Consider the following 26,878-nt stretch of genomic DNA (forward strand, 5'->3'; position numbering starts at 1 on the left):
TTGAAGTTTCCAGAGTTTTGTTTTTACTAGGTCTCATTCATGTGAGAGAAGCATGTCAAAACAGACAAGAAAGGCTTTTTTTCTTCTTCCCATTTCATGTTAACTTCTGAAGCAACATTAGTCTTGGCCCAAGACTATGGCGCTTGATTTTGGATAGTGTACTACGCGCGGTTGAATCGCCAAAGTGCGCCCGCCACGGTATGATTCAGCAACATCAATTAGTTTTTTACACGAATCCCTTTCACTACCGGCTTTCGAGCACCTATTGTAAATTAAATTAATATTTTTCATATTATGGCGCTATATATAATGTCCATTGAATGAGAGTCTGCTCCAATCAATGCAGTAACATTTTCCGCAAATACTTAACAAATTTCCGCATAACATTTTTGAAGTGTTGCAATGTCAGAGAGAAGAAAGTTCAGAAGATGAACCACATCAAAAGTAACTGTTTTTTATACTTAACGCTTCTTCACCGACTAAAAACATTATTATGACTAGTGATAAGGTTAACCGTACGATGTAAGATAAACCAGTCACATTCAAAGATATCCGAAAAAATTGTGTTAACACCAAACAAAAAAGAAACAAACAAGTTTATACTTGACCAATATTTACATTTAATAAATTACACCAAACAATACATACAAAGCAGATAAAAGTAGAATAAAATGCCACCTCGCCTTTCAGCTCATTTTAAAGATTTCATATTTAGCAATGGAAAAACGAAATGGCTCACAACAGATATTCCTGTCATTTTCTTTTGGTTTTGGACATTTCCTTTATTAAAAAAAAAACCTGAATCTTTGGCAATAAGCCATTTGTAAGTTAGATTTGAATAATGTCTGGTACAATGACTTGCTTAGTCACAATGTACTGCTTACATTTGAGTTCCTCAGACTATAGAGACAGTTGCTATGTCAAATAGTTTGGGCCAAGCTTTTGTATAGCAACCGTTTAGATGAGCAGACCCTGGTACCATTATGCCATATACATCCATTCGGAACTGTGTATGGGTGTTCAGTCTCTTACTAACTAAACAAAAGCTTGCCCTAATCATGTGACATAGCAACTGTCTTGATAGTCTGAGGAATTCAAATTTGAGTGGTAACTTGTGATCAAGCACGTTATTGTACCAGAAAATGTTTAAATCCAACACGCAAATGGCTTATTGTAAAGCCTTCACTTTTCTTTGTAAAAAAACATCTAAACACAGAACATAAATAATACAAATATAAATTATCCATGGGTTGAATAACCTAGTTTGACGCTTCACTCCTTTTCAAAAACATACTTCTTATTGTCACAAAATAATGTTCCTTTATACAGGCAAGAAGTATAGGACTCTTGTAAAAAAAAATTGTTTTGCTTGGTATGTGACCACTTATTCCAATTTCAATGTAGAGATTAATAACAGTTTCTAGGACCTGAGCAAAGCTACAGCCAAAGTTACATCAGACTCTGCACTTGAGGTTGTTTATCTCAACGTTTCAGTGACAGCTCAATGGGAGACTTTGGAATGCTAGTAAATTTCCATTGTTACATAGTTCTGAGCATGCACATATTGCCAGGAACAATGGATCTACCTGGTAAGTCTGCTGCCACCTAGTGTCCCAAAAGTCCCCCATTAATTATGTTGAGTTATGGAAGACGCATTGCAAGGGCACTATTTGGTTTGGGTGATTCTTTTTTAATACACACAAATCGAACAGTGCATTCCTGTGTAGTCCATCATATCTCTAAAAAGGGTATGCCTACAGGAATTGAAAAACAACTTGCTCAAGTTTCATCGGTTAAAACTAACAAATACTATGATGCAGAACAATTGAACTGGCGTGAAATGATATGGCAGTATAAGTTTATCGGGCATTGTTTTTTTCCATTTTGGCAAAATGCAAATCTCATTCTCGACAATCACCAACTTGCTCTAGACCAAATTAACTTTTAACAGATTTGAACCACTGAATTCTATAAACAGAATGTAACCTGTCAAAAATGAAAAACCAACGACTTGTTAATGAAACCTGCGACTCTAGACTTCCGTGACGCAGAACGAATGAATCGGCATGGCATGACATTGCAAGATTATTTCATTTAGGGCCAATATTTTTTCCGTTTTGGCAAAATGGCAATACCACCCCTCAAAAATCACCAACTTGCTGTAGACCAAAGAACTGTTTTTACTGATTGGAATTGTACCACTGAAAGCTATCAACAGAATGCAAAAATGAAAATCTATGAATTGTTAAATGAAACCAGCTACTCTAAAAAATGGAAAACCATTGGTCCAATGATTGTTTTCCCGAAAGTTTGTAAATAATAACCGATCCTTCACAAAATGAACTAACAAGGTTTCATCAGACATTTTTGATCCTTATAATTATGATTGAACAAACACAAAATCAGTTCACAAAATGGTTTAGGGCAACGACAAAAAAGTCTTTAGTATTTGGCAAAATGTCTCTTCTTGTTAGAAACTAACCTTAAGTCTTTTCACAAAATGAACCAACAACTGGTATCATCAAACATGTTTTGATCCTTAAAAGTATGATTAACGAACACAAAAACAGTTCACAAAATGGTTTAAGGCGTCGACAAAAAAGTCTTTAGTCTTTGGCAAAATGTTTCTTCTCAGTTTCAAGTTCAATTCATTTCTCATAATGTATCTTTGTCATTAATGACATTAGAACATGTGTTGTGCTTGTACTCACTACTGTCACTGGCCCCTTTGTTTTCCAAGCTGTCTTTTTGAGGTGGACTATCACCGACTCTGTCACTTTCTTCCTCATCAGAGTTGTCATCTTTGTTATTTTCTTCAGCCTCTTCGTCTGCATCCATTTCCTTTCCATCTATAACGTTCTTAAAAAAGGAAACAAAAATTAACACAGAGTCAATGGATGACTTTATAAACAAACCAAAACATATGCATGTTATTGTCCTCCTCAAAAACATGTTTCTTTGATTCATTCACTTAGTCAGAATACAAAGGCAGTTTTACCGGAAAACTTGATCTGAGTTTGACAAACCCAAATCAAACATTCTCGATGCTAGACCAAACTAAGCAATCTATCAGCTAACATACGTTTAAATTAACAGGGCTGTGTCACCAGAATTATGAACTCTCATCCAGTTACTGCAAACCTGCTCTCTATTGACCCAATTCACCTGACGTCATATAGAATAATCTTGGATGCGCCATACTGGTGGGCAATGTCACTGTGCGTTATTCAGTGAAGTGCGCATTTTTAGACGACACGGCGTTTACACGTAAACATAATTGCCAACCAAAATGGTGAGCGTACAACAGTCACTGCGTGTGACATGCGTGCAAGGGGTCAATAGATATGATACAGAGGGCGTGCTTTCAGTAACTGGGTAAGAGTTTATGATTCTATTTATAGCCACAGGCCTGCTTTGATCATGACGATGCGATGCGGGTATCTGTTTTTATCGGAGTATAATAATATCCAGATCCAGACCCAGACGAAGCCCCTTCAAGCACGGCAAAGACGTTGCATTGAGTTGGATCAGCTGTTGGTTCTTTTATCAAATATGGGTTAAATGGCAATTTAATTCACTCGTATCAAATACTTCATCATTTCATGACAAACTTAACGAATGACCTCTATCAACATTTCATTGATGTATTAAATGCATTAAGGATGACTGCCAAAGTCCAATATACTGAATCGTCATCACCTTTGGCAATGATATTATTGCATATTGACCCCTTGCATGCACGTCACACACAGCGACTGTCCACGCTCACCATGTTGGTGGGCAATAGATTTATGTGTAAACGCCGTGTCGCATAAAATGCGCACTTCACTGAATAACGCACAGTGACATTGCCCACCAAGATTATTCTGATGATGACGTCAGGTGAATTGGGTCAATAGAGGTACTTACTTGTAAGACATTGGCAAGATACTCAGCCTGGTCCGCCATCTCTTGTAGTCTGCCATTCTCTGTTCTTAATTCACCTATTGTCTCATGGAGCTGATGAAACAAACATGGACAAGATAAACATCAGACTGACTAAAGCCAATAAAATAAAACTCAAAGATTTGTTTTGTATTCAGTGGTTATACAAGTCAAATAGGCTGTTTTGAATGTTCTATTTCTGATTCTCTTTTGAGTAATCTTGATACATTAACTCTTTTGAGTAATCTTGATACATTAACTCTTTTGAGTAATCTTGATACATTAACTCTTTAGAGTAATCTTGATACACTAACTCTTTTGAGTAATCTTGATACATTAACTCTTTTGAGTAATCTTGATACATTAACTCTTTAGAGTAATCTTGATACATTAACTCTTTAGAGTAATCTTGATACATTAACTCTTTAGAGTAATCTTGATACATTAACTCTTTTGAGTAATCTTGATACATTAACTCTTTAGAGTAATCTTGATACATTAACTCTTTAGAGTAATCTTGATACATTAACTCTTTAGAGTAATCTTGATACATTAACTCTTGAGTAATCTTGATACATTAACTGTTTTGAGTAATCTTGCTACATTAACGTGCTGAGTGCTTATGAGTAAATCTGGTCATGAATCAAATAACAGAATTTAAACACTAGTTTCTTTTTTGGCCGTTGTTGTGCATTGGCCATTTTCCCCGGTCTCATAAGACTGTAAATACTTTGGCCTGATCAGCTGGTGGGTAGGACGAACTATGTGATTGTTACCCTCCCCTGCTTCTATCTCAAGGTGACAGCAAGGATGGTTATAGTCAACCTCGTTCCCATGGGTGATCGATCTCACCTCGCCAATTTTTCCCAGCATGCCTTGCTCGATCATAACCCCTGGAATTGGCCAATTTAAATGAGCCATTAATGAGCGTACATATTCATTATTCAATATTTCCTACGCGCTCACGCATGTATTTCGTCTTAAAGAATGTTTTTTTTTTTTTTTTTTTTCCTGTTCGTGTCATAAAAAAACGCGGGCGTGATCAACATACAAATATCTTAAAACTACGCGCGCACGCACTTGACATCTAATGCGCACAATTTCCTGGGGCAATCAGCGTTGTTTTTTAGTACATCGCTCCCAGGGGTTAGTGACGAGAGGATCGATACGGCGCGCTGCCCATGGTAGCGAGGCTGGGTTATAGTATACTTGGAGCGACCTAAAGAGGGACCTATTTAGGCCCCTCTTCTGGTCACTCACATCTGGTCACTCACAGGCCCGAGGGGGAATAGACGTACACTAGTTACCGAATTATGCCAGTCAATATGTGTTTTATTTGTAACGCACCTCAGTCTTAAATGTGAAATAAGAACAGAAAACTGGAAAAGATAGGAAGTTTTGTAGGTGCTGGTCACAACTTTACTCGGCTACTGTCAAGTCTTGTGACATCTTCAATGATAGTGATGGTACTTGTTGTGACTGACCTGTTGGTTTTCTACGAGTGTATCTTCTAGAGCTACTCGCCTCTCCTCAGCGATGTCTTTCCAATAGCTCTGTGGGGCAGGCTCCTGTATCATCAACTCATATGCCTCTTCCTCAGCTGTCTTCGCTTGCTGTAGGAACAGGACACACTTGTGAAATTAGTAGGGTCAGATTCAGGCTTGTATGCTTCGTTTTTGAAAGAGCAAGGGCACTAAGGCATTTACTCCTTGGTAAAGGGCACCTTATGAGGAAATTGTAAATTTCTACTGGAGAATTTGAAGGGCACCAAGGCAATGACCAGGGGGCATGGAGGCAATCGCCCTTGCTGCCTCTGTTAAGTATCACATCAGGCCTACAGACTAGAGCACAACATAGTTATACCATGCATGTTCATGCCATATTAGCAAATCAGTTGTACAAATTCTACTTTCAAACTTCTCCAATTTTCCAAATTCTCTCAAGTTTAAAATGTGTTTACTTCTTCAATTAAAAACAACTGCCTAAAAAGAACATACACATATTCACTGTTTTGTTCTGCTGTACCGTTCTGCAACAAAAGCATTGAACAATATTAACTTGATTATTTTCTGTCAGGACAACAGACTCTGCATATTTGGATTTGGATTTGTTTAATAAGAGCTGACCTACACGTACATATATATGGTTGTATGGATGTTGCAAGAAATTTAATAAGGGAATCAATGTGTGGTGAAGAGGTTTTCAACTAGTGGTTTAATCCCAACAAGGCCTGGTTCTTGATATTTTTACCGAGACAAAGTCGAGGTAAATTATTAAGAACCAGGCCTCGGCGGGTTTAAACCACTATAGTTGAAAACCGATTCAACACACTTTGATTCCCATTCATAAATACCTTTTTGGTTAAAAGGCGTAATAAAGTAAGAAACTCTGTAAACTTATCCGTTTCCGAGTGCTCGAGCTCTGTATGTTTCCACCGCCATGGTATGTTCAGTATACGTCTTGAATGTACATGTACGATGTCCGTACGCGTGTGTTTTCCGGTTCCGTTCGTGCGCATGCGCGTATAGTCTTGGTGCATATTCGCTGGTTTTCCTTTCAGACACAGCGCAGCCAAATCACCGACAGCGCCTGCATCGCCCGTAACAAGAAACGTCTTGCATCAAGACTAGCGCGGACAACCGGTTATAAACACTGGTCATTATCAACGGTTTAAACACCCCCACGTGACACGCTCTCCACCAATAGGAAGAGCAAAAAGGTATTTATGAATAAACATTTTTCTAAGGGTAAAACAAAAAGTAGAAAGAATATCATGCCTGTATTTACCTCTGTCTCCGTTTCATTCTCTGAGCTTGATTTAGGGTCTTCGTAGATTGGAAAGTGCTGACTATTCTTATCATTTCTTGAGACTTTACTAGGTTTGTCAATCACATCAGAGTTGTGTTTTCTCTTGGGGGTCTTAATCTGAGGGAAAAAACAACGGGAAGACAAACATTATTTTATAAACAAGACAAAACATTATTTTAAAAACAAAGCGTAGTTCACAAAGAACTTGTGAAGATGTTAACTTATTGTTCTAGCATGTACCATGTGCTAAAATAATTTTTTGTCTCCTGAGACGAAAATTATTTTGTGACATTGTTTAACTCATTTCTCAAAAACTATACCACCTCAGCAAGTACTTATTTTAAGGGAAGCTTTCTACCATCATAATCTTCAAACCATGAAAGTTTAATGTAAATCTGTGGACATTTTTTTTGGTCACCTACAAAAAGTACCAAAGCCCTTTAAAACTAGGCAATTTAAACGATCCAGCATATCAAGTATTGATGCAGCATGCATTGGTCCTGAAATAAACATACCTTGTTCGTTGAATCGACAAGTTTTTTCTTGCATACTGCTGGCTGGATAACTTGAAGAGTCTTTCGCTGGCCTTTACAGAGAACAGGCGATGAACCCAGAGTTGTCTACAAAAGAAATTAAAAAAGTATATTCATTACACATAGCAATATTTTAACATAGGAGAACTATGAAGGCATTGAAAACATCACATTTGATCTAAATAATAAATTTAACTGTTTTGTTGAAACCCTACATTGAGTGCCAGATAATAGTATTTGAAAGTCAACTATGTTTGCTGTGTGTGTTATCACTGTGTGTGTACTCCGACAACCCCGCAGCCAGCAGCGTCCGACTGTAAACTGCCAAAAAAACAAAAACAAACTACACCAGCAGTTGTATTTTTAAAGTGTTGTTAAGTAGAACTTTTTTCTGTTGTCATTAAAGACACTGGACACTATTGGTAATTGTCAAAGAACAGTCTTCTCACTTGGTGTAACTCAACATAATGTGTAAAATAACAAACCTGTGAAAATTTAAGCTCAATTGGCCGTCGAAGTTGCGAGATAACTGTGAAAAAAAAAACACCCTTGACACACGAAGTTGTGTGCTTTCAGGTGCTTGATTTCGAGACCTCAAATTCTTAACTTGAGGTCTCGAAATCAAATTCGTGGAAAATTACTTCATTCTGGAAAACAACGTCACTTCAGAGGGAGCCGTTTCTCACAATGTTTTATCCTATCAACCTCTCCCCATTACTCGTTACCAGTTGAGGTTTTATGCTGATAATTATTTTGAGTAATTACCAATAGTGTCCACTGCCTTTCAACAATGGTAGTTCTTTTCTTGCTACTTCACTGCTGAACTGATTTGTGGCCTAGCTGTTGCAAGTTGGTACAGGATTTCAAAGCTATTTTTTCTAGCAAATCCTGTGTTTGTCGGTTTGCCTACTGAAGGCTGGCGTCCTAAGAAGATTACTCACCCCCAAACCGCCTGGTATCACTCAAAGTCATGACATAGTGGGATCCTTGATGCACCACTTAAAACAATCCTCACAGGATTCTGTACCAGCTGCACCACCATTCAAAACCATTTGGGGAACCAACTGTGTGTACAGTTATCATACCATTCATTTGAATGATTTCAAATGGTGTATCAACTTGTTTCAAAAAGGCACCGATTGTAGGAGGTTAAGTTAATTCATCAAACTCAGTCAATGCTGACGATTGTTGAGTTGGTACTCACCTGTAGACTTTGTCTGAATGATTTGGTTTTGATTGATTTCCGGGTGCGGCCACCTGGCATGGGAGTAAACATCTTGTTACTTCCATTCATTGTACTCATGCAGCCATCAATGCTCTCAATTCTTGCTCTGATGTCAGCCATTGCTGTCAGAAACAGAAACCGTGTTAGATTAGATTTAATGTTTCAATTATCAACCTGGTCAATGTTTCTAATTCAAAATTCTTCTTCTTGTGTACAAAATTTTTAATAATTTGGCCCCAGTTTGAACCTTGAAGCCCTTTGTTGACCTTTACTTATATCACTACCCGACGCACTCGTTCTTTTTGGCGATCACGCCTTTTCTGTCATAGCTCCAATACTTTGGAACAAGCTACCCACCCACATTCAAACAGCCTGTCAATCGGGTGTTATAGAAAAATATTTAGCGCTCTATAAATTTTGTAATTATTATGAGAGGATTAAATGATGCAAATTATGACTGTGAGGGAAACCTTCAAACATGGAATAGAACTTTTAATATAAAAACCTCTCATTTCACAAAAGAGAAAAAACTCTTTGTTATGCTGGCGAAAAAAACATAAACTGAATATCTGAAATGGTCATGCAAGCAAGGTTCTACAGAAAGAGCATTGCATTAACGCATGTCCGCATCAAAGTTTCTTTGCCAAAGCTTGGGCCCTGAGCTGTAATTGATTAAACACAGCCAGGAATTTGACTGCTTTGGAAGTCCAGCATAACATGGATAATTACAGGGAGTGCAGAAAATGTCACCACCCCCAAACAACACCCCTTTTGACCCCTTGCATGCACGTCACACACAGGGAGTGTGCCGCGCTCACCATTGTTGGTGGGCAACAGGTTAATGTGTAAACGCTGCGTCGCCTAAAACCACACTTCACTGAATAACGCACAGTGACATTGCCCACCAAAATGGCGCATCCAAGATTATTCTGATGATGTCACGTGAAGTGGGTCAATTGATTCTCCCCATAGTGTGGGGGACTTGACCAACAGTATTGATAATAATCATCCCCACACTATGGGGAGAATCTAGTTGCAATAAAGTAACCCTCCTCCCAACGGCCCCCAGGCCGGAGGGTTATGAGATTCTCTCGAGCGGCAAACGACAATCTGGTCCAACACGTATAATTTCGACAGCTGACCCAGTGGTCACCAGATTTGCCCCATTTTTACATCTTTCAAAAATCATGAAACAAATTCTAAGGGCACGAACTTAATCCTCAATGTCTATATGAACACTCAAAACACCATTGAGAAAATATTTTTGACGAAAAAGGACAAAAACTTACCAGATCCCGGAGCGAATTCCCAGGTTTATATTTTGAACCTGTGGCATCGCTTTGCAAACGCTTCATTTTTTGGTCTCCCAGCGCTGAACCGCAGGTACCAGCCCATTTGATTGACGAACTGCCGAGCCGCTGCCCAGTTGGACTAAACCATTCTGTGAAAGGGGTATTACAAGGCAGTGCTGCAGTGCGTGTGCGCCATGAGTGAACGGCGGGCATTGTAAACGGACAGCTTGTTGTTTGCCGCTCGAGAGAATCTCGTAACCTTCCGGCCTGGCGGCCATCGGGAGGAGGGTTACGTTATCGCAACTAGGGAGAATCGAGGTTTGCAATTATTAAAACTGCCTGGGAGAGCCAGAGGATGGGTAACTATAGTGAGAATTGCGACTAACCTATGGGACGGGTGAGGAAGCATATGTCATTGTCTAACCCCCAATTCCCTAGGCACGAGACGTTTATTAGACCATGTAGAGCAAGTGAGACCATGTTTGTTTGCAAGCGATACCAGGGCCCAATTTCATGGCTCTGATCAATACCGTAAGCACAGAATCGGGGCTTACAGAAGCAGGGAATTCTGTGCTTATGGCAAGCCTTTTTTCACGAGTTAGCGGCGAATTTTGGCATCTGCCCGTGCGTACTCCGCACTAGGCATTCTACGCTTACATGGCTAGCGCAGAAATTCAGAGCTTGCAAGTAAGCAGGGAATCGTAATCGTAAGCGTAGAATTCGGCGATAAGCAGAGCTATGAAATTGGGCCCAGCACTCTTTGGGTCAATGCAGTATTCATATCTTTGGTCACAGCGCCTCCGCGTGCCGTCAACGTCATATGGTCAACTCAATACGCGCATCAGAAGCTTGTAAGCAGCGCGGAGTACGAATGCTGCGCACTGTCGCGACACAAAAAGGCCAGTGTCTAGTGTTAGTGAATTGAGTCGATGCTTTACCATCGATTCAATGGCGTTTTTAAACTTAAATTTCTAAATGTTAATAAATTAATAGAAAAATTGAAGAAGAAGAGTTGAACTTGAAGAAGTTAGATTTTTTAGAATTAGAATTAGATTTAGTTTAGTTAGAATTAGATTTAGAACACAAAAAAATTAGCTTTTTAATAAGTTTGATTGAAGCTATAAGTAATAAATTTAGTTTTAGTATTATTCTGGATTTGTAATGTACATGTATAAATTACTAGGTGGTGACGGGGCGTTGATGGTACCAAGTGAGTTGACGGCAAGTTGACGGCAAAATGGTAGGACTGCCGCGCGCGACTTGACTATGTCCATGGTCGATGATGAGAATTAATGCGCGCAATCGAATCGTCGAGCTTGTTTGGATTTGGAGCTTCTTTATTTGAGCAAATATGCACACTTTTTACATTTCTATCAATATTTTTTATCTAAACATGATTTGGTACAATACTTACCTATGAAATTATTGAGATTGTTATGCAAAAAAAGGACGAATTTGTGTTTTTTTACTTAAAAAGGCCGAGCCGAAGAACTGATACGACACAAACGTGGCTTTAAACTTCCCGGGATGGTGCTGGAGAAATGAATATGTTAAACCTCTTTCTATTGGTCAAAAATATTCGGAAGTTTGGGTCAATTGATTTTGTTTGACACAAACTATTTTAATTTTATATTTTTTTAAGAGCTAATATTGAGTATACAAATACGAGTGATGTCCTAATGTCAATTATAATACTAAAATATATAAATAGAGGAAAACAATGAAGAAAACAAAGTGAATTGTATTTTGATGTTAACCAATCACATAACGCGTTATATAATATCCTTGGCTAGACAGATGAGCCGCAAAGAGCTCAAATTCGTCTGCTAAAGCGCGCCATCTAGCGTTAAGTTTGGGTCAAGTTTTCAGCGCACACAAACGAGATCGCACTCTGTCTGTGTAGAGTGTCGTAGTCATTCCTCGTGAGGTAGGTGGAAAAGTTTCCGTATGGCGCCACCACTTTTTCATTCGATATAAAATAATTTAGGAACTTATTTACCTGATTGATATATCCCTTTTTGTAAAAATGAGTGAAAAAGTGGTGGCGCCATACGGAAAGTTATCCGAAGATGGAGCTTAGGATACTGGTGTGTAATGTATTTGAGGCGTAAGTGGCCTCCGTAACGTTGATTGCATACTTTTATCAACTTGCCGAATGGACTGAATTTTTTGGCCCGTCATTACTGTTACAAACACACATCGACAAACGTGCACAGCCGAGTGTGTAATTCGTGCACTGAGTTTTTGTCTGCCCACAGAAACCTTTATTTGGTAACATTCCAGACCCAAATTGTTTCCGTTATATGATTTGTGATGTAACGTTTTTTCGATCAAGACAAATATTTACGCGCTCTGCTCATGTTTTTAAGTCAGGCAATGTTTTAATTGATAATGATAACTTTGTTTTTATTAATTATTTAATAAATTATTTTTAAAAAAATTAATAAAAAAAACCTTCAAAATCTATTATTATTTAGCATTTTCTTTAGGGAATAAAGTAAATACAAAACATTATAAAAAATGACATTGTGTCAGTGTCTTTGGTTGGTGTCAGTCAATCTACCAACCAAGGTCATCATTTGACATTGTCGTCATTGTCAACCACCAGTAACTCAGTCACAGACACAGTGGTGGCGCTGTACAGTATTTTGTCATCTCTATTTGGTTGTAATTGAGTGGGTCCCAAGTTTGGTCATTGCCTTGATGCCTTTGAAATGTTCCAGTAGAAGTTTACTTTTTCTTCATACTGTACTGTAGGGTGCCCTTTTAGTTTACCAAGAAGAAAAAACCTCTGGTGCCATTGCCCTTTCCAATATAAAGAAAACAGACCTGGCCCCGGGTAAGCTTTGATCATTTTACAGCATGTTAATTTTATTTTGACAACTATGCTTTTATACCAGGTCTAAATCCCAACACAAAGACAGTTGCTTGGCTCCGACAACAATGGCCGGAGCTGAGGCAGATGCAGCGATGTTGCTGTTAGAAGGCGTAAACTCGGCAGCCGAGGAAAGCAACGGCAATTACTACGACCACGTCTTTCAGATGAGGAATAACTTCTTCGAGCCAGAGGAGGAATTGGAGATACCCGTAAATGAGTACACTGAACAGAATCATCCTGAATTAGTGGACCCTGAAACAGTGGAAGAGCCTTCAATAACCCCAGTAGAAACTGTAGCATCACCAGTGGAGAAGTTAATACACGACCGTGAGCAAACCATCCAAACGCTGAAAAGGAACCTCCCAGACCAGGAACAGTCTGTGCTAACATCTGATAACCATCCGCCCAACTCAAACAATACAGAGAATGGTGACTCATCATCGCCCAGCATTGATATTTTTATCAATAATGTTGTGTGCACGTTTACGGTGCGGTGCCATTTGAACTTAAAGAGGATTGGCCAGGAAGGAATCAATGTTGAGTATAGGAGAGAATACGGGGTAAGACGACAAATTGACTGCTTTAACTGGGAGACCAGAGGTGGATTTCAGACTAGTTAGAACGAGTTACTAGTCCTAACTTTAGGACGTGTTACTATTCCTAACTTTAGAATGAGTTAATAGTCCTAACTTTAGGACTTGTTACTATTCCTAACTTAAGAATGAGTTAATAGTCCTAACTTTAGGACGTGTTACTATTCCTAACTTTAGAATGAGTTACTAGTCCTAACTTAAGAACGAGTTACTAGTCCTAACTTTAGAATGAGTTACTAGACCTAACTTATTCCTAACTTTAGAATGAGTTATTCCTAACTTTAGAATGAGTTATTCCTAACTTTAGAATGAGTTACTAGTCCTAACTTTCGGACTTGTTACTATTCCTAACTTTAGAATGAGTTACTAGTCCTAACTTAAGAACGAGTTACTAGTCCTAACTTTAGGACGAGTTACTATTTCTTACTTTAGAATGAGTTACTAGACCTAACTTATTCCTAACTTTAGAATGAGTTATTCCTAACTTAAGAACGAGTTACTAGTCCTAACTTTAGGACGAGTTACTATTTCTTACTTTAGAATGAGTTACTAGACCTAACTTATTCCTAACTTTAGAATGAGTTACTAGTCCTAACTTTAGGACGTGTTACTATTACTAACTTAAGAATGAGTTACTAGTCCTAACTTAAAGCCATTGGACACTTTCGGTAAACAGTAATGTCCAAGGCCTACACTTTGTGTACTGTTTGTGTATCACAACTTCCATATAAAATAACAAACCTGTGAAAACTTAGGCTCAATCGGTCATCGGAGTCGGGTGAAAATAACGGGGAAACCCACCCTTGTTTCCGCACATTTAGCCATGTCATGACTTGTGTTTAAAATAAATCTGTAATTCTTGATATCGAGAATTGATATTGTTTTAAGGTTTTCTCAAAAAGTGAAGCATTTCATGGAATAATATTTCAAGAGAAGTCTTTCACCATTACCTTCTGTAAACCCTGTAAGTTATTTGTAAATCTGTGAACTTTAAAAAACATTTCTGTACCGAAAGTGTCCAATGGCTTTAAGAACGAGTTACTATTCCTAACTTAAGAACGAGTTACTAGTCCTAACTTAAGAACGAGTTACTAGTCCAAACTTAAGAACGAGATAGTCCTAACCTTAGGACGAGTCACCTGTCATACACAATACCTTCCACAATACCTTACAGAGTCGCTAAATTTCAACAAACCTGGCCGGAGTGGGCTCCGCTCCGGCCAGAATCTAACAATCCCTCGCACACACAAAATGGCAGGGGACCGGTCCTTTTCAGTCGCTGGTCCCCGGTGCTGGAACGCCCTACCAAGTCATATTTGGAACACCAACACACTCCAGACATTCAAGAGTAAATTAAAAACATATCTATTCTCATATTCGTCTTTTCCGTAGCACTCTTCCAGCGCATTGAATTTTGTAAAATGCGCTTTATAAGTCTCGTTTATTATTATTATTATTATTATTATTATTATTATTATTATTATTATTATTATTATTATTATTATTATTATTATTATTATTATTATTATTATTATTATTATTATTATTATTATTATTATTATTATTATACCTTAAGGACGAGTTACTAGTCCTCACTCTAGGAAGATGACTAGTCCTAACGCTAGGACTACATGTAGTCTTAGGGTTTAATAAGTCCAAGGACTATTTCTAAGTTAGGACAATCTTTTTGAAATCAACCCCATGGCACAACTACTTCATAGAGGTGCTTTAAGCAGATATTAGTGGTAAACACATTTCAGCTAAGATGTATTTTACTTGACATTGTTGTCTTTACTTTGTCTAGATAGGGTTTCATTGTGACAATGATATTCTCAACAACGTTTTAATCTGCCAGTTCAAAAAAATTAAACCCATCTCTGGGCATGAAATCCTGGCAATTAGTGGTTAAAGTTTTAAGTGTTCTTGTCCAGTGAAACTTCTCATTCACAATAACCCGTGGTACTAGTGGAGATGATCTTGAAAAATTTACAACTGTGTCGATCACTCTCAAAGGTTCCATCCAAATTTAATATGCGGATTTGAAAGTTTTAGAAACTTTCAATTTTTGAGTTTAAAAAAGGAATATACTGCCAAGTCATAGTGTCAGTTTATTTGTTCGTGGCCCAATGATTTTGGTGTTGTATCACCCGCTCTTTATGTTTAATTCTGTGCAGAAAGTTAATATGAGATTCCGTAACCCATCAGCCACATGCACAATATGGTCCTCAGGAAAAGTGTCCATCACAGGCAATAATAGGTAAGCTAAAACAAGTCTCCGGACACCCCCTCCCCCTCCTAACGCCTAATTTTGAATACCCTCTCCCAATCCCCTACTCTGAACATCCCTCCCTACTCCAAACACCCCTCCTTACTCCAAACACCCCTCCTTACTCCAAACACTCCTCCTTACTCCAAACACCCCTCCTTACTCCAAACACCCCTCCTTACTCCAAACACCCCTCCTTACTCCAAACACCCCTCCTTACTCCAAACACCCCTCCTTACTCCAAACACCCCTCCTTACTCCAAACACCCCCTCCCAACCCCCTTCTCCAAAAATCCACCTCCCCCAAACAATCCACCACCCCACTCTGAGCAGTTTAGAGCATCAAGCTCTGGGTCCAATTTCATAGCGCTGCAAAGCACACAAATTTGCTTAGCATGAAATTTCTTCCTTGATAAAAACAGGATTACCAACCATTATTTCCATTTGTTGCATATTGCTTGTTACTTGTAGTCAGCTGTTGTTTGTTTATCCTCAAAAACACGTGGAAATTTGGTTTGTTATTTTGTTTTTATCGAGGCCAAAATTTCATGCTAAGCAAATTGTTGTGCTTAGCAGCGCTATGAAATTGGCCCCTGGTGGTTTAGTCCCCCAGTGTGTGTCAGAACCCTGGTCATGACACTTGTGCCCTTAGCAGGGTTATAGATGGTACCTGGTACCCATGGTAAGACACTGCTATAAAATTGCAAAGGTCGTTGGTTCACATCCCACCCGAGTAACATGCCTGTGATATTTTATCACAGGACTCGGGGAAAGTACTGAGTATACAGTGCTAACACACATCGGTGTATGGGTAAAACCTGAACTTAATATTATTGTTATTATTATAATCTCATTTTTTATAGTGAAGACAATGCAATGAAGACAGCAAGAAGGTGTGCAAGGGCTATACAGAAGCTTGGTTTCAGGGTACGGTTTGGAAAGTTTCAAGTTGTCAATGTGCTAGGAACGTGTGCAATGCCATTTGGCATTAGGATCGGACAGTTCTCCGAAAAACATCCATATACTGCAAGGTGAGTGTAAAGGCTGATGCCTTATTGTTTTCTCTCAGGCCTGTATGATTTCAAGGGCACCAAGGCAATGACCAGATGGCATTGAGGAAAACGCCTTTGTTGCCTCCGTATTAGACCTGCTCTCTGGTACCCTACCCATTGCTTTACATTAACAATTATATTTTTAATGATATATTGTTGCATTGCGGTGAGTTAAATTCATTCATTCATTAATTTGTAACATCAGCCCCTGGACTTCAAATTCCCTACCAACCAAGCCATACGCTTTCACCCCCCCCCCCCCCCCACCACCACCCACCCACCTCTTTACCCACATAGTTATTAAAGAGGTATCCAAACAAGTTATATAGGGTTATGGCTGTTAGTTAGTTAGTTGCATTGGGCACTTGTGGCTTCAGTGAGATTGTTGGCATAAGCACAGGCAGACACAGTGAATAGGCAAAAGCCTCATGTGGTCTCCGCGACTGGAATTAATTCAGTGTTGAGACGGTGACTCAAGTCTTAAATACCCTTGACCGACAACACTCATCCTTCTTACTGATAATAAATCATGTATCTGTCTTCTTTTAGCTATGAGCCAGAGCTACATCCAGCTGTTACATATAGACTCAAATCACCTAGGGCAACCCTCAAGATCTTCTCAACAGGGAGTATTACAGTCACAGGTAACCACATTATACTAATGTTTGTCATGCTAAAAGCCAGTGGACACTATTGGTAATTGTCATAGAAGACCAGTCTTCTCACTTGCTGTATTTCAACATGCATTAAATAACAAACCTGTGAAAATTTGAGCTCAATCGGTCGTCGAAGTTGCGAGGTAATAATGAAAGGAAAAAACACCCTTTCAGATGCTTGATTTCGAGACCTCAAATTCTAATTCTGAGGTTTCGAAATAAAATTTGTGGAAAATTACTTCTTTCTTGAAAACTACATTACTTCAGAGGGAGCCGTTTCTCACAATGTTTTATACTATCAACCTCTCCCCATTACTTGTTACCAAGAATGCTAATAATTATTTTGAGTAATTACCAACAGTGTCCACTGCCTTTAATAATCCTCTAAAAACTCTAGTTATGATAAATGATAATACTCCAGAGACACGAGGCCAGTCATGGGGAGACATCAGCTCAAACGTTGCTCTTAGCCCAAACCCTAGTCTTAACTCTGGAATGTCATTTTGCAACATGCCCCGCTGATCCCTTCCCCCCTTAGGTATGTTAGAGAGACACAATTTCTACATCACTCTTCATTTATTCAATTCTGTTTTAACCTTATTTTCTTGGGAATAGTACAAAAACACTATAGAACATCATCCCTGGTGATACTAAAGTGACCCCTTTGCATGCAGTACAGTTGGGTAACTCCAAGTAGCCTGTTAACATTGGCTCATGAGTCAAATCTTTTAGGGTGTCATGGCCGCCTGGTTAAGAGCATCGAAAGTCATCACAAAGGTGTCCTTGAGCAAGATGCTTTACTATAATTGCTTCTCTCCACCCAGGGGTATAAATGGGTACCTGCGAGGGTAGAGGTTGATATTGTGTCTGAAAAAGCCACTGGAGCGCCACGGCAGCTCAGGGCTGTATACTCCTGAGGGAGCTGAGAAAGATGACAGGAATGTGATTGGCCCAATGACCAGCCGTTGATTTCACCAAACTCTTCCTAACTTAGGACTAATCTTAGGGCTTAGGATGGGTAAATTTCAATATCCATTGACCTAAAGATGCATTGAACCCATCCTAAGTAAGGACGGGTTACTCATCCTAACTAGAGATAGGATAATCCTAGCGTTTTGTTAAATCGTCTGCAGGGCGCTAATGTAAAGCACATTAAGACGTTATTGTGAAATTCCCTATATAAGAACTAGTTATTATTATCTCTGGAACCTCAAATTCATTTCGTTCTGAATTCCAGCACCTTGCGTGGAGAACATCTCACTAGCCATCCAGCATATATACCCCCTGGTTGAACCCTTCGCAACCAAACTACGAGAAGACGTCATCCACAAGAGACTAATGAAGGGAATGATCAAACCAAAGAGAAGGAAGATGGAAGACAGTGATGATGAAGAAGATGATTACGAAGAAGAGGAAGACACAGATTCTGAAACTGACGGCGAGGATTCCGAAGATGATGGTTTGTGACACCATTTTAACAAAAGGGTAGCTGTCTATCAACCTGCTAAGTTTTGCTTTACAAATATTTTCAATTTTTATAAAGCTTCATGTAATAAACCACAAGGAAACTTACCCAGTCATTTTCCCTTGTGGTTTATTACTTGATATTTAAAGGCAGTGGACACTATTGGTAATTGTGAGAAACAGCTCCCTCTGAAGTAATGTAGTTTTCAACAACAAAAATTAACTTTCCACGAATTTGATTTCGAGACCTAAGATTTAGAATTTGAGTTCTCGAAATCAAGCATCTGAAAGCACACGATTTCGTGTGACAAGGGTGTCTTTTCTTTCATTATTATCTTGCAATTTTGACAGCTCAAATTTTCCCAGGTTTGTTATTTTATGTATATGTTGAGATACACCAACTGTGAAGGCTAGATTTGGACAATTACCAATTGTGTCCAGTGTCTTTAATAGTAAAAAGTCGTAAACGAAAGGCTGTCAATCACACTGCTAAGTTTTGCTTTAAAAATATTTTGAATTTTATAAAGCTTCAAGTAATAAACCACATGGGAAACTTACCCAGTCAGTTTCTCTTTTGGTTTATTACTTGATATTTAATATTAAAAAGTCGCATCCCCTTAAGAGCAAACGAATCGCTCTGCTAAGTTCTGCTTTAGCAATATTTTGAATTATACAAAGCTTCAAGTAATAAACCACATGGGAAGCTTACCCAATCAGTTGTCCTTGTAGTTTATTAGTTGATATTTAATATTAAAAAGTTGCATCCCCTTAAGGTGATCCCCTGGCTGCCGCTTTGCAATGTGATTCCCATTATGTCAGAGTATGGGAACCTAGTAGCTGCGCAAGATGTCAGTTCAAGAGGGTAATTGAGTATTTTTATGCTAAGCAAAAACTGTCAATGCGCTTAGCAAGTCTCTGTGTTACTTTGCTTCATGTCATGGCAAGAAATATTAAATGTTGAGTTTTGTATTGTTTTGTTATCTGATTTTTTTTGGAAAGCAAATGTTTTTAATTTATTTTAATTTTAATGTCTACTACACACAGGCAACCTAAGTGTGAAGAATAATTCAGAGAAAAACAGTACACTGACTAATGAAATGAGGGTTTTTGAATTAAGTAAACATGGTATACTTCCAAGAAAGCCTGCTTCGTACTAAAGCCTTAAAAATCAAGATGCAAGAATAGATGTTGAAGTTGTTAAAATTAAGCTGAAGTTGAGAAGCAAATTTATGTCAAAATGAGCCTTGTGTATGAAGACACAATTTGAAGGAGAAAAAAACATTGCATAAAAATGCATATTTGTAAATAGATAAATACTACAATCTTTTGCCTTATCAAATGAAAATCCACTTTGGTGAAGATATTAAGTATTAAGGAGGTATGCAGTAGGGGGCCGCTCGCTTCCCAGGAAGTTCAGGAATATTGCAAGAATAGCAGAAGTGGCCCCAGTGACAGTTTAAAAAAATAGTGATGTGAGCTGGATCAACATATCAAGATGGAGTTGAGGCCACATCAGAATTAATTAAATGCAGAAATTCTTTTTGGTTTAAAACTCTGACGTAATAAAAATCACTATTTATTTACATGTGTTTATACAAGTTGCATGTTTTATTATGGAGTGTTTTTGTAGAGAATTTAGTACAAAGTGTTAATTGTCAATTTGCTGACCTCTGTATATTTCTTTTGAAAGGTGACTGTGGTCCTGAAATAAATGAAAAGGATATTCTCATTTCTATATTTGACTGTTGCACTCTTCTAATCTTCTTAAGTGATGTTTGAAGACGAGCAGAATATACTGTTTGAAACGTTGAGACCAACCGGCTCTTTTCAGAGATTTATTATGTGGTTTAACCCACAAGTTTACTCTTTATTTGTAGTTAAAGACTCTGGACACTATTGGTAATTGTCAAAGGCCAGTCTTCTCACTTGTCTATCTCAACATATGCATAAAATAACAAACCTGTGAAAATTTGAGATCCATTGGTCATCGGACTTTTAAGATAATTATGGAAGAAAAAACACCCTTGTCACACAAAGTTGTGTGCTTTCAGATGCTTGATTTTGAGACCTCAAATTCTAGACTTGAGGTCCCGAAATCAAATTCGTGGAAAATTACTTTCTCGAAAACTACGTCACTTCAGAGGGAGATCAACCTCTCCCCATTACTCGTTACCAGGTAATGTTTTATGCTAATCATTATTTTCAGTAATTACCAATAATAGTGTCCACTGCCTTTAACTCTAATCTTCTTGGTTCCTTTCTGGATAGCGGTTTCTATGCATTTTGTAGAATGCTATTTTATATTTTCATATTAATTCATAATTATTGAATGCGAAGACCCTTTCCTTGATGAAGAACACTAGTTGACACAGCAAATTCATTGTGCTAAAGTCCTACACATGTGTTGCACAAACAACAGTATACAATATAATGTGGCGATGCTTGATTGGTATTCTGCAAACTCATTCCCAGGGGTGATCGTACTAACCTTGCAATTTTTCCCCGGCATTCCCTGACCACTTGGTATTTGTTCTTTTAAAGCCATTGGACACTTTCTCAACAGGACAAAAATTAAAGTTCACAGATTTTAAAATAACTTACAGGGTTTACAGAAGGTAATGGTGAAAGACTTCCCTTGAAATATTATTCCATGAAATGCTTTACTTTTTGAGAAAACATTAAAACAATTATCAGTTCTCGATATCAGGAATAACGGATTTATTTTAAACGCATGTCATGACATGGCGAAACGGCGGAAACAAGGGTGGGTTTTCCCGTTATTTTCTCCAGTTATTTTCTCCCGACTCCGATGACAGACTGAGCCTAATATTTCACAGGTTTGTTATTTTATATATTAGTTGTGATACACAAAGTGTGGCCTTTGGACAAAACTGTTTACGATGTGCGATTGCTTTAAAAGTGCTAATATTTGGCACATTTGAACTAGAACTGTGAACTGCTCTACATGGACATGTTCAAGTATATTTGGAGGCATCAAGCCAAAAAGCAACTGGCCCCACTCATTCTTCTATCTTGTGACATGTTAACTGTATGCAGTTTAGGGTGACCAAGTAAAAACATGATTCAATACATTCCTCAACGCAGCCTCAGATCATCAAACAAGTGTCTTCATGTGACTGTCTTCATGTGACACCGAGGACACACACCTCTTATGGTAATAGGGCTTTTTCATATGTAGCACCAACCCTCTGGAATACTCTACCAATAGCCATTCGCACAGCTTCTTCATTAGACACATTTAAATTGCAACTAAAAACCTATTTGTTTCCTAAGTCACAATAATTAGGCACTCTTGGGATCCTTTTCTTTGTATAACTTCTTTGTTTCGGTTTCTTTTCCTCTCCAGCCCCTCGGATTAGTTTTCTAGATAGATGGCGCTATATAAATGCTTATTATTATTATTATTATTATTATTATTATTAAGTGGGATTTTATCAAAATACTTGCATTTTGAGGTAGGCTCACTAAGCATCCTATAAGCGCCATACAATCACTCGAAAGTTTATAACCTGCGTGCACAAAGTCACTTTTGGGCACCAATCCGCATTGTTTTTCAGGGCATCCATATAAGGGGTTAGTGACCAGAGGTATCAGCACAGGGTTGCCCATAGGGCTGGGTATTCTGGCATCAAATTTAAAGGCAGTGGAAACTATTGGTAATTACTAAAAATAATTATCATCATAAAACCTTTCTTGATTACGAGTAATGGGGAGAGGTTGATAGTATAAAACAGTAGGAGAAACAGCTCCCTCTGAAGTGACGTAGTTTTCGAGACAGAAGTAATTTTCCACAAATTTGATTTCGAGACCTCAAGTTCAGAATTTGATGTCTCGAAATCAAGCATCAGAAGGCACACAACTTCGTGTGACAAGGGTGTTATTTCTTGCATTATTATCTCGCAACTTCGACGACCGATTGAGCTCAATTTTTCACAGGTTTGTTATTTTATGCATATGTTGAGATACACCAACTGTGAAGACTAGTCTTTGACAATACCAATAGTGTCCACTGTCTTTAACAGCTGAGTGTAATGGACTGTAAATGGCACAATGCCAGCTTCAACATTTCTGTCATTCTACTTCCTCGAAGATGAGAGTACTTCAAGCTGAACAAACGGAATTATGTTGGATTATTTGTACAAGGTTTTCACAAATGACTTAGTATACCTCAAGCACTCTGGTATACACCGCCTACCAGTAAAGTTCATTCACTTCTACCATATATGCTGGCCTGGAATTACATGCAGGCCATGTCCTCTGTTGCCCCTGGTCCTGGCCTTGGTGCCCCTTTAAAAGTTTCCCATAGACACGTTGCCTTGGATCGGTCGAGTTGGTCTATAAAAAGCGTTTGTAACCGTTCGTTATAAAATGCATATGGGTGGAAAGATGTTTTGAGAGTAGAATACAATGATCCACATAAATTTGCCTCGAAATTTCGTGGTTTTCCTTTTACTCTGCAAACTAACACGGTCGGAACAGGAAAACCATGCATTTTCGAGGCATGTTTGTGTACATCATTGTATTCTACTTTTACATCTTTCTGCCCATATGCATTTTATAACAAACGGTTACAAACGCTTTTCTAAGACCAACTCGACCGATCCAAGGCGACGTGTTCCTTTAAGATTTTCCATTGGAAGTGCCCTTTGCAAAATGAAAATGGCCTTGCCCTTTCAACATGTTCAAAGCTGAAATTCCAGGTCTGTACATGTAGTACACCCACCTTGAGGTACCTGTACATGTACCAGGTCTTACATTTTTGTTCGTTGTGGGAGCATATTCTGCATCCCCCCTCCCCATGCATACAGCGAAGTTTGTGTACAAAAAATGCACAAGTTAATATCAAATTGTGGATTTTCTGTAACATAGTTTCCAAGACTTGCGAAAGACATACTTTTGAACAATGACGAAATGGAATGTAGTTTAAAGATACTGGACATATATAGGTAATTGTCAAAGACTAATCTTCACAGTTGGTGTATCTCAACATATGCCTAAAGTAACAAACCTGTGAAAATTTGAGCTCAATCGGTAGTCGAAGTTGCGAGATATTAATGAAAGAAAAAAACACCCTTGTCACACCATGGTCGCACAAAGTTGTGTGCTTTCAGATGCTTGATTTCGAGACCTCAAATTCTAAATCTGAGGTCTCAAAATCAAATTCGTGGAAAATTACTTCTTTCTCGAAAACTACATCACTTCAGAGGGAGCTGTTTCTCACAATGTTTTATACTATCAACCGCTCCCCATTACTCGTAATCCAGAAAGGTTTTATGACAATAATTATTTTGAGTAATTACCAATAGTTTCCACTGCCTTTAAATAACCACAAAGGTATGCCATCTTCAATTCAGAGCCTGAAGCACCCAAATGCTTGAGTGCGCTGCCATCGTCAGAAGTATTGACCAACCAACACGATAGAGCCCACAACAACTCAACCACCAAATATTGAAACATAGAACAAGCTATCGATATATGACATGTAATATACATCTGTTTTAATACAGACAGCTGCACATGTAGTTCACATTTCAAATACACATTTCAATTAGACATTTCAAATGGACAAGGAGCAAAAACATATTTCTCTATTTTCTTGGAAATCCTCAACACACTCATTAAAAAGCATTATGGTAACTGAATTATCAATACACTAATGAATCAAATTGGCCGCATAGCTTGCCTGTGAAACAGCATTGGTTGATCCACGGAGGTAGGTTATTCCAAAATGAAATCGGGAACTCAGGTAAATAAGCACTAGACGCCATTTTAGCAAGCAACTCTTTTGGTGCAACAATAGATCAGTGCAGACAATGACCATTGCTTTCAATGAAATCACAACATATTTGCTTGCTGAAATGGCGCCCATGCATACACGTACTTCATGTTCCAACAACAGATCGAGCTTCAGTAAACCACACTGCGCCTTCAGCGCTAGGAATATCTGTCTTTGTTATAGGTTTTTCCGATTCCAAGTCAGCAAGCAAACACTTCACTAAGATCTATGGGTTTTTGGAGTAAATAGAAATGGGTTTGTGGGGCTGAACAAAGAATTGACTAGAGTGGGATTCCAACTAATGACCTCCGGATTAACAAAATAAGGAGACCACCAATATAGGGCTAGATAGCTCAGTTGGTAGAGCGCCAGCACATTAATCCGGAGGTCGTTGGTTCGAATCCCACTCTAGTCAATTCTTTGTTCAACCCCAAAAATCATTTAAAAATTTACCCAGTCAGTTTCCCTTGTGGTTTATATTGATAAATAGAAATGGATCCAACATATAGTTGGCAATACACAACAATTTTCTTTGTAAAAAATTCAACGTAAAAGGTAAAAAAACAAGCACCACTCATAAAATCAATTAATGCTGAAAATTCTTTGCATATGAAGAAACAGTTGTCATTATATTAGAATGAAAAATACTTCTTTGGTTTTGAAATTAGACGAAGCATCAATTTATACATGTACTATCAAGACAAAACTTCACTACTCTCACTCAATAAAAAATACAGCTAAGCCTTCACTGTAAATACAGTTGGTTATTAAAGGGACACATTACCTTGGATTGGCCGAGTTGGTCCATGAAAAGCATTTGAAACTGTTCATTCGTGAACTAACATGGCGCGCCATTTTGTGGAGTCAAGTTTTTTACTCCATAAAATGGCCGACCATGTTAGTTTGTAAAGTATTAGAAAAACCAATGTTTAAAGTCTAAAAAGAATGGTGTTCAAATGTTGAGTTTGGGTCTCACAAACTTATTTCAATTCATCCAAGTGTCACCCATAAAACAGAAGAAATAGATCTTCTTCTCTTAGTGTTTTGTTCAAATGAAACGGGTTAGATGATAAAACCATGCTCTCATTTTGTTTCTAGTCTATTTTCATGTTGATTCGGGTATTTTAAATAGATTCCCGGTCGAGTAAAGATCCTAAGCTACTGTGGTCTTGTGGGTTTTCCCCCCAAATTCAAGACCTATGTCTTGTCCTGGGTGGCTAATGATAGACAACTTTAGCCCAAAACATTCTTTATGAGACGATGAATACATTGAAAGCTAATGGCCCGCAATTAAGTACTAAAAAGTAAAACATAAAACTTACATCTGTTACAAAATCGTTATAGAAACTACAATAAAACAGAAATAACATCATTGAAAACCGAATGCTTAAAAAACACAACCTTTGAAAGTAAATATACACGTTGGGATAAGAGCTGGCTTTGAATTGGAATATTCAGATTGTCTTTGGTTTGAAATCAACTTAGGCCCAATTTCATGGCTCTGCTTATCGTAAGCAAAGAATCAGAGCTTACAGAAACAGGTAATTCTGCGCTTACGTCAAGCGTATTTCCCAGGTTAGGAAGGAATGTTGGCTTGTGCGCATGCATCCTCCACGTAACTAGGCACTCTACGCTTACACAGCTACAAATAAATTTAGAGCTTGCCGCGCAAGTGGAGAATTGTGATCGCAAGTGGAGAATTGTGATCGTAAGCGCAGAATTCGGCAGTAAGCAGCACCATGAAATTGGGCCCAGGCCTTCTACACGTAGTACTGGTAAAATATACTTTAAAAGTTGGACATATTTTCCGTTAAAATTCAAAAACATTACTTTACAGCACCTAGAGCATTAGAATAAGATCAACAAACAGAATCCACAAAAGATTATTATATTTCCACGGACGGTACACTTCTAAAAATCTTCACAAATATTTACAAATAACTTAGGCTTTGGTTGGTAGAAAGTACTTATCACTTACCCTGGTCTAAATATCTACAAGGGTATTTCAGACAAAATGAATAGCAATACATGTCATTCAAACATATATTCCGAGACATTAACAATAATAACATATCTGAATACGTAGCTATTAAGTTCAACAGAAGGACAATATATGTTTTTACAAAAGTTTTCTTCTAAATTGTTTACAACTGAAGTGACTAATAAACTTTACGAAACACTGCCGGATGCAAAACATTTAGTAGCAGAAGCAAGTTTTGCCATTTAAAACAATCCCCATTGTTTTCCTTTTTGATACTAATTGTGGACTGATTGTCCCCCCTTTGTCGTTAGTCTTCGGTCTGAATGTCACTTCAAGTACACAACCACACACACGCTTGTCATTAAGATAAAACAAGTACTTTTTTTTAGCGACACCTCTACTTTGGTAT

At 38.2% G+C, this 26,878-nt stretch overlaps 2 protein-coding genes and 1 non-coding gene across 3 annotated transcripts; 2 read left to right on the forward strand and 1 right to left on the reverse strand.

Moving 5' to 3' along the window:
- Positions 1–1,562: 1,562 nt before the first annotated feature.
- LOC117304901 (geminin-like) lies at positions 1,563–11,302 on the reverse strand. Its single transcript, XM_033789549.1, has 7 exons — positions 11,197–11,302; positions 8,470–8,612; positions 7,248–7,352; positions 6,712–6,849; positions 5,409–5,537; positions 3,910–3,999; positions 1,563–2,859 (listed from the first exon to the last, which is right to left on the reverse strand). Exons 2-7 carry the CDS (start codon positions 8,608–8,610, stop codon positions 2,656–2,658), a joined length of 807 nt encoding a protein of 268 aa, XP_033645440.1. The 5' UTR covers positions 8,611–8,612; positions 11,197–11,302; the 3' UTR covers positions 1,563–2,655.
- Positions 11,303–12,686: 1,384 nt separating this feature from the next.
- Positions 12,687–18,818, forward strand: LOC117304560 (TATA-box-binding protein-like). The gene is made up of 5 exons (XM_033789086.1): positions 12,687–13,220; positions 15,428–15,510; positions 16,383–16,550; positions 17,121–17,215; positions 18,465–18,818. Exons 1-5 carry the CDS (start codon positions 12,726–12,728, stop codon positions 18,692–18,694), a joined length of 1,071 nt encoding a protein of 356 aa, XP_033644977.1. The 5' UTR covers positions 12,687–12,725; the 3' UTR covers positions 18,695–18,818.
- A 6,012-nt stretch (positions 18,819–24,830) lies between these two features.
- On the forward strand, positions 24,831–24,903 carry Trnan-auu. Its single transcript has one exon. It is a non-coding gene; the product is annotated as a tRNA-Asn (tRNA).
- The last annotated feature ends 1,975 nt before the right edge of the window (positions 24,904–26,878 follow it).

Source organism: Asterias rubens, chromosome 21, assembly GCF_902459465.1.
Source record: "Asterias rubens chromosome 21, eAstRub1.3, whole genome shotgun sequence".
NCBI classification, from domain to species: domain Eukaryota; kingdom Metazoa; phylum Echinodermata; class Asteroidea; order Forcipulatida; family Asteriidae; genus Asterias; species Asterias rubens.